Here is a 14,022-nt window from a genome sequence, read left to right as displayed (position 1 = left end):
TCATACACCCACAAAGCAACACGCAGACCCACACACCAACCCATACACACACACACCAACACACAGACCCACACACCAACCCATACACCCACACACCAACACACAGACCCACACACCAACCCATACACCCACACACCAACACACAGACCCACACACCAACACACAGACCCACACACCAATCCATACACCCACACACCAACACATAGGCCCACACACCAACCCACCCACACACACACAGCCCCACACACACAGCCCCACACACCAACCCACAGATCCACACACCAACCCATATAGCCACACACCAACCCACACACCGACCCACATGCCAAGACACACACCAACACACACACCAACACGCCCACAAATCAACACACACACCCACACACACATCAACTCACATACACCCACACACCAATACGCACACACACCCACATTAACTCACACACACCCATGCAAGCATCAACTCACACACTCCCACACACCAACATGCACACACACACCCACCCACCCACACACCAACATACACTAACCAACACACGCACAGGTAACCACACACTCAACAACACCATTCCACCCCCCACACCATTCCTCCCCACACCAACATATCAACCCACACACACACACCAATCCACAACGCCCTTCCTAACCAACACGCACAAACTAACACAAGCTAACTCACCACATATGCCAACAAACCTAATCACTCCCACACAAGCACCCAGGCACCAGCAGGAATTATTGGATAGTTACCAACAGTGGGAATGATTGTTGAATTTGGCTGTGGAATTATCCCATGTGACCCCCCCACCTGCCACATCAAAGTGCCAACCTGGACAGTGAACATCAGCGGACAGGTCAACACTGAGAAAGGAAGCGGAACCACAGCCAAGAATCTGTGCCCAACTGACCTGGAGAGGGTTTTGATAGAGTAGATCGGGAGAAATTATTTCCACAGACAGAGGACCCAGATTGGAGGGAAGTGGCAAAGGAGCTGGAGGGATCGGGAAGGCGCTGCCTGAAAGGGCGGCGGAAGCAGATTCAATAATAACTTTCAAAATTGGATAACTGCTAGAATAGAAAAGCGATATCTGCAGGGCTAAGGTGGGGGGAAGAGGAGGGGTAGTGGGACTAACTGGAGAGTGCTTTCAAAAAGTCAGCACAAGGATGAATGAGCTCCTTCTGTACTATAAGATTCTATGATGATAGAGAAACTGACTGGATTCATGTGTACCTGACGGCAGGTCACTGAATTGTTATAGTGAGCGTGAAAACTGGTTGACTCATCCTTAACAGGACAACTGCTGACCCTGGTCTGAGAATTGAATCTCTGGCTGGGGTATTGCTTTATGTGACACTGGGCTGTGCCTTCAAACCATTGAGCCATCAAGAAAGCTTATGCCACTTTCAAATAATAGAAGCGCAGAATCACAGAATTGTTACAGGGTGGGAACCTCTCTGAACTCCGCGTAGCCCTGCACATTCTCCCTTTTCAAATAATAATCCAATTCCTGTTTGCAATGCTCCAATTGAACCTGCTTCCACCGCACTCTCAGGCAGTGCATTCCAGACCTTAACCATTCGCGGCGTGAAAAAGCTTTTTCTCACGTCGATTGTTTCACCAGTGGGAACAGGTTCTCCCTATCTGCTCTGCCCAGACCCCTCGTGATTTTGACAACCTCTATCAAATCTCCTCCCAGCCTTCTTTTCTCCAAGGAAAATACTCCCAACCTCTCCAATCTATCCTCATAACTGAAGTTCCCTGCAACCGTTCTTGTGAATCTTTTCTGCACTGCACTTAAATTCGACCTTTTCCTACATGCTTCACCATATCCATATATAGTATTACACAGGACAAATGGCACAGAAACAGGTCCCTTGGCCTAACAGGTCCATGCCAGTGTTTATACTCCACATGAGCCTCCTCCCATCCCTCTTCATCTCACCATATCAGCATATCCTTCTGTTCCTTTCTCTTGCATGTTCTCATCCAAATTCCACTTAAATGTGGACCCTCTCAGCAGCCTCCAGTATTCTCCCTCCACCTGGACCCCTCCCTCTGGATTCTTACCTGCTCTTGATCTTTTCATTGAGAACTGTCAGCGTGACATCAGTCGTCTCAATTTCTTTGCTCCTCTCATTCACTCTAATCTGTCTCTCTCTGAACTTGCTGCACTCCGTTCTCTCAGATCCAACCCTGACTTTATCCTCAAACCCGCTGACAAGGGTGGTGCTGTTGTTGTCTGGCGCACTGGCCTCTACCTCGCAGAGGCTGAGCGTCAACTCGCAGACACTTCTTCCTTTCCCCCATGGACCATGACCCCACCACTGAACATCAAGCCATTGTTTCCAGGACTGTCACTGACTTCATCTCCTCTGGAGATCTTCCCTCCACAGCTTCCAACCTCACAGTCTCCCAACCTCGGACGGCCCACTTCTACCTCCTACCCAAAATCCACAAACAGGACTGTCCCAGTACACCCACCGTGTCAGCCTGTTCCTGCCCCACGGAACTCATTTCTTCCTATCTTGACTCCGTTCTCTCTCCCCTTGTCCAGTCTCTTCCCACCTACATCCGTGATTCTTCTGATTCCCTACGTCATATCAACAATTTCCAGTTCCCTGGCCCTAACTCCTTTTCACCACGGACATCCAATCCCTCTACACCTCCATCCCCCACCGGGATGGTCTGAGGGCTCTCCGCTTCTTCCTTGAACAGAGGCCCGAACAATCCCCATCCACCACTACTCTCCTCCGCCTGGCTGAACTTGTTCTCACACTGAATAATTTCTCCTTAAACTTGTCTCACTTCCTTTAAATAAAAGGTGTGGCTATGGGTACCCGCATGGGCACCAGCTATGCCTGTCTCTTTATGGGGTATGTGGAACAATCCTTGTTCCAGTCCTACTCCAGCCCCCTCCCACAACTCTTTCTCTGGTACATCAGTGACTATTTCAGTGCTGCTTCATGCTCTCGTCTGGACCTGGAAAAATTCATCAGTTTTGCTTCCAATTTCCACATCTCCATCACCTTCACATGGTCTATCTCTGACATGTCTCTCTCCTTCCTTGACCTCTCTGTCTCCATTTCTGGTGATAGACTGTCCACCAGTATTCATTACAAGCCCACCGACTTCCACAGCTACCTCGACTACAGCTCCTCACACCCCGCTTCCTGTAAGGACTCCATCCCATTCTCTCAGTTCCTTCGCCTCCGTCGCATCTGTTCTGATGATGCCACTTTCAAAAACAGTTCCTCTGACATGTCTTCCTTTTTCCTTAACCGAAGTTTCCCACCCACTGTAGTTGACAGAGCCCTCAACTGTGTCTGACCCATCTCCCCCACCTTTGCCCTCACACCTTCCCCTCCCCCCCACAGAACCATGATAGGGACCCCTTTGTCCTCAGTTTTCACCCCTCCAGCCTCCGCATTCAAAGGATCATCCTCCGCCATTTCCACCAACTCCAGCATGATACCACCACCAAACACATCTTCCCCTCAACCCCCTGTCAGCATTCCATAGGGACCATTCCCTCTGTGACACCTGGTCCACTCCTCCAACACCTCCAACTGCTCATCCCCTTCCCACGGCACGTTCCCATGTAATCGCAGAAGGTGCAACACCTGCCCCTTTACCTCCTCCCTCCTCATCATCCAAGGGCCCAAACACTCCTTTCAGGTGAAGCAGCACTGCACTTGCACCTCCTCCAATTTAGTCTACTACATTCGTTGCTCCCAATGCGGTTTCCTCTACATTGGAGAGACCAAACGCAGACTGGGTGACTGCTTTGCAGAACACCTTCGGTCTGTCCGCAAGCATGACCCAGACCTCCCTGTCGCTTGCCATTTCAACACACCACCCTGCTCTCATTCCCACATGTCCATCCTTGGCCTGCTGCAATGTTCCAGTGAAGCCTAATGCAAACTGGAGGAACAGCACCTCATCTTCCGACTAGGCACTTTACAGCCTTCTGGATTTAACAAATTTTGTCTCTCAGAGGGTTGTGCGACTTTGGAACTCTCTGCCTCAGAAGGTGGCGGAGGCGGGGTCATTGAATATTTTTTAAGGCGGAGGTAGATAGGTTCTTGTTAGGCAAGGGAATCAAAGGTTATCAGGATTAGATGGGAATGCGGAAATCGAAACACAAACAGATCAGCCATGATCTTATTGAGTGGCGGAGCAGGCTCGAGGGGCCGAATAGTCTACTCCTGTTCCTATTTCTTATGTTCTTAACATTGAGTTCAACAACTTCAGACCATGAACCCTGTTCTCCATTTTGATCTTTTTTTCTAAGCCTGTCGTGAAGCTATTAATGTATATTATTGGAAATTATTTTTCTTTTAAAAATAGAGGTTTAGTCTGTGGGTGTGTCTTAATTGGATTAAAGACAGCTAGACTGGGTGCTTTGATGTGTACTAGTTTTGATATGTAAGAGAGGTAGGGAACATTTGCATTTTGTTGAATAGAACATTTAAGAAGGCGAGTGAAATCTGGCACCTAGCTAGCGGAGACCAAGCAATATGTTTATGTTACTAATAAAATTGGTACTATGAAAGGGGTTTTATTGTTAGAAGAGGTGGAGTTCAAAGGGGTGGTGTAGTGGTAACGTCGCTGGACTAGTAATCCAGAGACCCAGCTAATTTATTTTCTTATTATTCATTCAAGGGACGTGGGCTTCGCTGGCTGGGCCAGCATTTATTGCCCATCCCTAATTGCCCTTGAGAAGGTGATGGGTTCAAATCCCACCATGGCAGCTGGTGGAATTTAAACCCAGTTAATAAATCTGGAATATAAAGCTGACCTCAATGATAATGAGCATGAAACTATCTTTGACTGTTGTAAAAACTGTTGTGGTTCACTAATGCCCTTTAGGGAAGGAAATCTGCCATCCTTACCTGGTCTGGCCTATATGTGACCCCAGACCTACTGGCAATGTGGTTGTCTCTTAACTGCAAGGTCAGTTCAAGGACAATTAGGGATGAACAACAGCGACGCCCACATCCCATAAAAGAACTTAAAAAAGCAAAAAAAATCTTCTTTACATCTACCCTCCCCTTCATAACGTGAACACCTCTATCAGGTCAGCCTCCTCTTATGTAGACGCATCATAAATTTATATGAAAAAAAAAATTCACACTCACCTTAAAAACATCAGCCAGAATTTCAGCACCACGTTGATTGGTTCTCTTTGAAAGACCCACAAAGAATTCTTTACCTGAGTGCAAATAAGGCCAAAAAATATTTTGTTGGAATTGTATCGGTCACAGTCGAATATGGCATTGTTACAGCAGGAATGGTACTGTTCCTTCTGCCGCTGGTACTAACAAGCTCCACACTGTGTTGCCCTCTTCCTACCCTCCAAATAGCCTTTACCGCAAGGGGGTCGGACTATAAAAGTAGGGAAGTCTTGCCACAACTATACAGGGCATTGGTGAGACCACACCTGGAGTGCTGTGTACGGTTTTGGTCACCTTACTTAAGGTGGGATATACTTGCATTGGAAGCAGTTCAGTGAAGGTTCACTCAGCTGATTCCCGGGATGAAGGGGTTGTCCTATGAGGAAAGGTTGAGCACATTGGGCCTAAACGCATTGGTGTTTAAAAGAATGAGAGGTGATCTTATTGAAATTTGTAAGATTCTGAGTGGGGCTTGACAGGTGGATGTGAGAGGACGTTTCCTCTCCTAGGGGATCCAGAACTAGGGGTCACTGTTTAAAAATGAGGAGCACCCCCCCCCATTTAAGACGGCGATGAGGAGGAATTTCTTATCTCAGAGGGTGGTCAGTCTGTGGAATTCTCTTGCTCAGAGAGCAGTGGAGGCCGGGTCATTGAATATATTCAAGGCCGAGTTAGACAGATTTTTGACAAGGGAGTCAAGGATAATGGGGGGCAGGCAGGAAAGTGGAGTTAAGGCCACATCAGATCAGCCATGATCTTGGTGAATGGTGGAGCAGGCCCGAGGGGTCGAATGGCCTACTCCTGCCCCTATTTCTTAGGTTCTTATGCTTTTATAATCTTAAATCTCTACCATCTGGGTGGATTTGCCAACTCTCTAGGATTGTCCTGGAGTCCCAGGAATTGAAGGTTCATCTTCAGGACACATTGTGAGCAAATACGGAAGAAAATTTATCAGAGAATTCAAAGAAAATTGATTCCCCCCTCCCTCCCCCATTTTCTTTGAACACTTTTGTTTATTGGTTGGGGATGGGGTGAGGGGGTGGGCAGAGGCAGGACACTCTTTGATTGAGTCAATAATCAGCCAATCGGGTAATGAATATGTTTACCAATTAGCCATGGGAAGGTTGGACTTTGCGAAGGCAGAAGTGTCTGGCGACCAATGGTGGGAGTGTTTGGAGGCTGGCTGCTTGGTGACAGGAGGTCATGTGATGAAACCCCCAAGAATGCGTCCAGCCAGAGTTGACGATCCTAACCACCAATAATATCAAAGATCTGATTTTTGGGGGAGGGGAGGGAAGTGGGGTGGTGGGGGTGGGGTGGGCGGGGTGTGGGGAGAGATTGCCCAAGGACAGCAGTTAGAGGGGGTGGGAAAAGCTCATCAATTTGTTCGTGGTCTTCCAATGCGCTAAGCAAGTGCGTATCAGAGGCAGAGGGAAAATGCAAGGAGAGGAAATCCTGGGGCAATGGCTCTTCCAAAACTCAATCGTCTGCAGCACCCTGCCCAATTTGTAGCAGAACCTTCCGGGTGCAGATCGGCCTTAACTGTCTCCTACATACCCACCGCAACCCTACCAGTCACCCCCGATGATGAACACGGTCATCTTCACCTCAAAAAACTGCACAAGGTCTTCCAATGGGCGCATTGATTAAAAATAAACTGGGAGAGCTTTGCTTGGCAGTTACACGTCTTCGCCCCAGGATCAATATGAAAGCACCTCATCATTAACAGAATTATAGCCAAGTATGTAGCAACTTATTACAGTAATGAGATTCATAAAGATAGCTAGATCAAGCAAACTGCAAACTGTCAAGAGTCTGTAAAGATAAAGTTGTCAGATTACTTAAATACGTGTGAAAACAATGTTCCAGGCTATATCACAGTAATTAACAAATGCTTCCCTCAATACTATTCACAGAATAACAACATTACATTTGGTGCAGTTGTTAAACCTAACACATGGCAATAATGAGCTAATGCACTTGATACGCTTTTCAAGTACAGGTTAAAGGTTAATGCCGGTGTTTAACAAAAAAGGTTCCCTCTTGTCACCTTTGGTTCTTTTGCCAATCATCTTAAATCTGTGGTTCCTGGTTATCATCCTCTCAGCCACTGGAAACACTTTTGAATAACTAAACTCTACTCTTGAATAACTGTACTACAACGATGATCATTTACAGAACTGCCCCATTTAATTACATCCTTGTAACTCAAACCCGAGTTGTTAATGACCTTTTTTATCGAGCTGCATTTGAGTTTTCTCAGGGCGATGGGTCCTTTTATATATATAGAATAATGATAAAAACACACAGACACACACACACACACACACACGCACACAGGATATATATATCCTCCCACTCTGTCACCATTAGCACCTCCTTTAGCCAGTACCGCCATTATTAACAACCCTTTGACCTTTTGTTTATGACATCTTTGTCAATCTCTCCTTTGCCTCCACCTATCGCTGGCCCTCTATCCAGCTTCACCTATCCCACTCCCCCTTAAAAGTATATAATTTCTACTTCCCTTTAGCTCTGAAGAAGAGTCATATGGACTCGAAACATTAGCTCTGTCTTTCTCTCCACAGATGCTGTCAGACCTGCTGAGTTTTCCCACCATTTTTTGTTTTTGTTTCAGATTTCCAGTATTTTGCCTGTAAGCAGGCTGTTTCACCAGCCTGGAGGGTCTTAGAACTAGGGAGCATTGTCTCAGGGTAAAGGGAAGGCTGTTTAAGACTGAGATGAGAAGTTATTTCTTCACTTAGAAGGTTATGAATCTTTGAAGTTCTCTACCCCAGAGAGCAGTGGGCTGTCGGTCATTGATAATATTTAAGATTAAGATCAGTAGATGTTTGGATACTGAGGGAATGAAGGGACATGGGGTTTGGGCAGGAAGGTGGTATAGAAGGTCAACCATTATTGGATGGCAGAGCAGGTTCTGTATGGCCTACTCCTGCTCCTATTTCTTATTCTCTTATGTAATAGTACCAGCAACTGACACAGTATTTAGTGACAGACACTGCGAGTGTTCATGCCAATTGCTCACTGCTTGACAACTATCTGAATATATAAGACACGCATGTACCTGTAAAGAGGATATCGCCACCATCAAGAGTTGCTGCCTCATCTGTCATTTCAACGACATTAAGCTGAAGGTCTTCCAGAGTCTTCTTTACAGCTTCCACCTATTAAGAAAACAAAATGTTGGGTCTCAAATGACATCGAAGATAGAATGCAGAAACAGGCTGACTGGTCCATGCTAGTGTTCATACTCCACATGAGCCTCCTCCCATCCCTCTTCATCTAACCCTATAAACATAACATTTCACTCTCATGTACTTGTCCTGTTTCCCCTTAAATCTGTACTGTTTGCCTCAACCATGTTCGAATCCAGAAAGCCAGTTGGTGACAGATAGAACTGGAACCAACTATTACTCAGTCTAACAATTATTTGCAGAGTGAAACGATGCAAGCGTGCATCTCCTAATGCAACCACATCACAGTTTCGGTAAGTATCTCTTTATGTGTTCAAGTGAAACCCCCAATTGATGCCCTCTATACCCATATAATTAAACACAATTGATACGCTATTAACAAATTACTTCCTGTGGTAGTGCTTTCCTTCCGCTTTCTCACCGCTCTCTGAGTAAAGAAGATTCTCATGAATTCCCTACTGGATTTACAAGTGATGCTCTTATACTTATAATCCTTTCCATCCATATCAATCAAGATAGATGAAGGAGAGCTACAGAAAAGCTGTGATGGTGGAACTGCTCGATGAGCTGCATGACCGACTCCTCTGCCTAATGTTCCAATGAAGGATTCAATTACAATGAATTCTGACCAAAAAAAAAAAGCAACAAAATAAAATAGAAGTGCAATGATTTGTGGAAGTTGTCAAGGACAAATTTAACACGGATGAGTGGAGTTATTTTAGCTCGCTCACCAGGAAATCCTTTGCACCACCACTTACCAAAAGCACACCTGTCAGGTGAATTGCCCCTGTGTGTAACAGGCAGATTCAGTGCCTCGTAATCAATCTGCTCCTAACTATTATGTGCGGCTCGCTTGGCCTGGCCGCCCAATGAATGTTCTTTGTGTTCAAAGACATGATCACATTCTTGCTTTGTTTTTGCCAACATCTGCTACAATACGAAGGCTTTATAGTGGCTGTATTTCTGCTAAAATTTTGATGGCTATCATTGTTCACTCTGCTTGAAAGCTGACTAAATTGTGTTATAGCGAGTTAATGTACATTGCTGCTTCACAGATAGACCTCCTTGCTTTTTTTTAATTCATTTATGGTATGTAGGCGTCACTGGCTAGACCAGCATTTATTGCTCATCCCTAAATGCCCTTGAGAAGGTGGTGGTGAGCTGCCTTCTTGAACCGCTGCAGTCCCTGTGGTGTAGGTACACCCACAGCGCTGTTAGGGAGGGATTTCCAGGATTTCAACCCAGAGACAGTGAAGGAACGGCCGATATATTTCCAAGTCAGGATGGTGAGTGACTTGGAGGGGAACTTCCAGGTGGTGGTGTTCCCATGTGTCTGTTGCCCTTGTTCTTCTAGATGGTAGTGGTCGTGGGTTTGGAAAGTGCTGTCTAAGGAGACTTGGTGAATTTCTGCGGTGCATCTTGTAGATGGTACACACTGCTGCTACTGTGCGTCGGTGGTGGAGGGAGTGAATGTTTGTGGATGTGGTGCCAAACAAGCGGGCTGCTTTGTCCTGGATGGTGTCGAGCTTCTTGAGTGTTGTAGGAGCTGCACTCATCCAGGCAAGTGGGGAGTATTCCATCACACTCTTGACTTGTGCCTTGTCGATGGTGGACAGGCTTCGGGGAGTCAGGAAGTGAGTTACTCGCTGCAGGATTCCTAGCCTCTGACCTAACATCTGGCCCTACTGAGCTTCACTCATTAAACTTTCTTCGGCAGCACCTTCCAAGCCTGCGGACTCTACAATTACTGACTTCTACCACTAGAAGAACAAGGCCACCAGACGCATGGGAACACCACCGCCTGGAGGTTCCCCTCCAAGCCACGCACCATCCTGACTTGGAAATATATCGCCGTTCCTTCACTATCACTGGGTCGAAATCCTGGAACTCCCTCCCTAACAGCAATGTGGGTGTACCTACACCGTATGGACTACAGCGGAACAAGGCAGCAATTGCACTACTAACTTTTCATAGGGCAATTAGGAATGGGCACCAAATACTGGCCTAGCCAGCGACGTCTACAAACAGAGTAAATTATGTTGTAATGAGGGGCAAGTTGGCTAAGGTAGATTGGGAAAAGATATGATGGTACATAAGCAATGGCAAACAGTTAAAGAATTAATTCATAATTTGTAACAAATATACAATCCCTTAAGGATTATAAACCCCACAGGAAATGTGATCCAACCACAGCAAACAAGAGAAGTTAGAGATAGTATTAGATTAAAGCAGAGCTTCACAGAATCACAGTGCAGAAGAGGCCCCTCGGCCCATCGAGTCTGCACCTGCCACACATTTTTCCTGTTGTGACTCAATTTTAATGCTTCGCGCTTAGTGTGACCCCAGAGTGAAAACTGGGGCAGACTGGGGGTGGGTGGGGGGTGCGGGGGGAGAATTGTTGAGCGGGTGTTCAACAGCAGGGAAACAGGCACAATAAAAACAACAAAGACACCTAATAATTCTATTGGGTTGGCGTCAGCGATTGGACCTCAGAGCTCGTTGGATTAGGCCACACCCACAGGCAAAAAAACAAAACCGCGCATATTTAAAGGGGCCTCGCAGCTGATCACAGGACAGTCAAATCTGAGTCTCCGATTGCTGCCATTGCTGCCTCCGAGTTCACGATCCCAATTGCTCATCCTACAGCACCACTGGGGGGGGTCATGACCCACAGTTTGGGAACCCCTAGATTGTTGGAAGACCCTTACAACATTGCCAGAAAGAATAGTGGACCCGAGGGTTGGGAGAGTTTTATAATTCAGCGACAGACAACCAAGAAATTAATAAAGAAAGAAAAGAGACCAAGAGTAAACTCTCAAGAGACATAAAAACAAATTATAAAAGCTGCTATAGGTTTGTAAATAGGAGGAGATTAAAATGTACATGGGCTCCTTAGAATCAGCAATGGAAGAAATAATAATTGTGAGTAAGAAATTGGCAGAGACATTAAACAAATGCTTTAGGGCTTTGCGGTAGAAGACACAAATACATTTTGGAAATAATGGCAAGCCAACAGCCTAGTGGGAATGAGGAACTTGGAGAAATTAGCATTAGTAAGGAAATAGAACCGGAGAAATTAATGGGACTAAAGGTGGACAAATCCCCTGGAACTGATGGCCTACACCCGAGGCTTTTTAAAAGAGGCGGCTGCAAAGATGGTGGATGCACTGGGTTTAGTCTTCCAGAATTCCCGAGGGCAGGATTTTACATCCCGCGGGCGGGTGGGTACGTGCTCGAACCGATCGGGCGTAAAATAGTTTGCGATGACGTCGTCGGGCGAGTGTCCCAACGTCATCTCGTACTTGCGCAATATTTCGGTTAGCGGGCGTGCGCGAGAGACGGCAGTGAGTCCGCCAACAATTAAGACCATAAGACATAGGAGCAGAAATTAGGCCATTCGGCCCATCAAGTCTGCTCCGCCATTCAATCTTGGCTGATAAGTTTCTCAACCCCATTCTCCTGCCTTCTCCCCGTAACCTTTGATCCCCTTACCAATCAAGAACCTATCTATCTCAGTCTTAAATACACTCAATGACCTGGCCTCCACAGCCTTCTGTGGCAATGAATTCCATAGATTCACCATACTTTTTTGGTCCCCTCTTTTATCAAGGACCCAGATGCCCTGTTGCTCTTGCTGGTCTGTTATTGGCTCGCACTTACAGGAAGTTACAGGGAAAAATATTTTGACTTGAAAGTTGCTGGAAAAAGTCTAACAGGGCACACCGTGACGTGCAAATTCTGGCCCTTTATTTTTGCCACATAATTATAACCACTCTCCAAAAATCTGTGTACAGTTCTGGCCACCAAATTACAGGAAGGATGCGATCGCATTAGAGAGAGTACAGAAGCGATTTATAAGAGGGGAGACTAGAACTAGGGTCACTGTTTAAAAATAAGGGGTCTCCCATTTACGACAGAGATGAGAGGAATTTTTTTTCTCTCAGCAGGTCGCGAATCTTTGGAACTCTTTTCCCCGGAGAGTGGTGGTGACAGACAGGGTCGTTGAATATTTTTAAGGCAGAGGTAGATAGATTCTTGACTAAAAAAGGAGTCTAAAGGTTATCGGGGGGTAGGCGGAATGTGGATTTGAGGCCACAATCAGGTTAGCCATGATCTTATTGAATGGCAGAGCAGGCTTGAGGGGCTGAATGGCCCACTCCTGTTCCAAATTCTTATGTTCGTGTGTCTTTAGGAATGGAGAATTTTAGGCCTGAGGAAAGATTGGATAGGCCGAGATAAAAGCTAAATACTGCGGATGCTGGAAAACCGAAATAAAAACAGAAAATGCTGGAAATATTCAGCAGGTCTAACAGCCTCTGTGGAGGGAGAAACGAGAGTTAACATTTCGCTTCTTCAGAGCTAAAGAGACTCTCTCCGCAGATGCTGTCAGACCAGCTGGGTTTTTCCCGGCATTTTCTGTTTTTATTTTGGATAGGCTGGGTTTGCTTCCCTTGTCGGAGAGGAGGCCGAGGGCAGACTTAGCTGAGCTGCAGAAAATTAAGATGGGCCTAGATAGAGTGGATTGGAAGGGCCTATTTCCCTTAGCAGAGATGTCAATAGCCAAAGGGGATAGATTTAAAGTAAAAGCAAAATACTGCGGATGCTGGAAATCTGAAATAAAAACAGAAGGTGCTGAAGAAGGGTCATACAAGACTCGAAATGTTAACAATAGGTTTAAAATAATTGACAGGATTATAGGACATTTGAGGAGTAATTGTTTTCACCCAGAGGGTGGTGGGGATCGGGAGCTCGCTGCCTGAAAGGGTGGGAGAGGCAGAAACCCTCGTTACATTAAAAAAAAACCCACTAAGTTCCGTAACCTACAGGAGTACGGACCAAGAGCTAGAACGTGGGATAATGGCGCATAACCCATTTTCATCCAGCACAGAGATGATGGGCCGAAGGGTCTCCTCCTGTGCCTTAATTTCTTTTCTATGTTTCTGATTAAAAAGCGCCCCTGGATCGTCCATCTCACCTAGAGAACATTAAATACCTCACTCGCGGAAGCTCAGTGAGTGGTTAAATTTAAGTGAATAACCCAATTTACAGAAACAGGGGTGGAGGTGATGGGCTGAGGTTGGAGAGGGCTGACAAGGGTGTTACCTCGGAGGGGTCAGCCAGATTCGGGATAGATACAGGGAATGAAGTGATTAAGAAAATGGCAAATCTTTTCCCGGGTATCTTTTAAGCTGAGCGCCCACCGTGACTCAGATATTCACCCACAATGAATTCTGTGTTGCTTTTCTTTTCTTGAGCAGCTCTCATTAAACTGCTGACTTCCGGCCCATAAAGAAGGTTAATTAACCACAAACTGGAAACGCATCCTGCTCCCCCAGCCCTCCAGCCTGCCCCCACCAGCCCATGGCCTCAATGTGTCAGATAATGTAGGATAACGTGTGGGTGGCTGACATGACTCACGAACCGAAGATTACGAACTGATTGCTCGGAGGGTATTTCTGCTCAGCATATGGGTCGCTGTTCTGTGCCATTTGAAACTGCAATGTTGCCAGGCCTTCCAACATTGCAACCACGTACACTGCACACACGGGCCAGGATATAACTCTCGTCGGGTGGGCGCAGGCCTGACCCGAACGAGCGTAAAATGGCGTCATCGCGCGCCCGCGCAATATTC

The 14,022-nt window shown here is 46.3% G+C and overlaps 1 protein-coding gene across 1 annotated transcript in view; it reads right to left on the bottom strand.

Annotated features, from left to right (window-relative positions):
* ddah1 (dimethylarginine dimethylaminohydrolase 1) overlaps nt 1-11,685 on the bottom strand; it is a 42,038-nt gene extending 30,353 nt beyond the window's left edge. The window contains exons 1-3 of the mRNA XM_078561888.1: nt 11,620-11,685; nt 8,261-8,360; nt 5,140-5,213 (exon numbers count right to left, since the gene is read on the bottom strand). Coding sequence (XP_078418014.1) covers nt 5,140-5,213; nt 8,261-8,360; nt 11,620-11,685 — 240 coding nt within the window. The remainder of the gene's footprint in view (nt 1-5,139; nt 5,214-8,260; nt 8,361-11,619) is intronic.
* Nucleotides 11,686-14,022: the final 2,337 nt, after the last annotated feature.

The sequence above is a fragment of the Cetorhinus maximus genome, chromosome 17 (assembly GCF_964194155.1).
Source record: "Cetorhinus maximus chromosome 17, sCetMax3.hap1.1, whole genome shotgun sequence".
NCBI lineage: Eukaryota > Metazoa > Chordata > Chondrichthyes > Lamniformes > Cetorhinidae > Cetorhinus > Cetorhinus maximus.
Note: the sequence above shows the minus strand (reverse complement) of the source record. Positions and strands in the feature narration are given on the sequence as shown.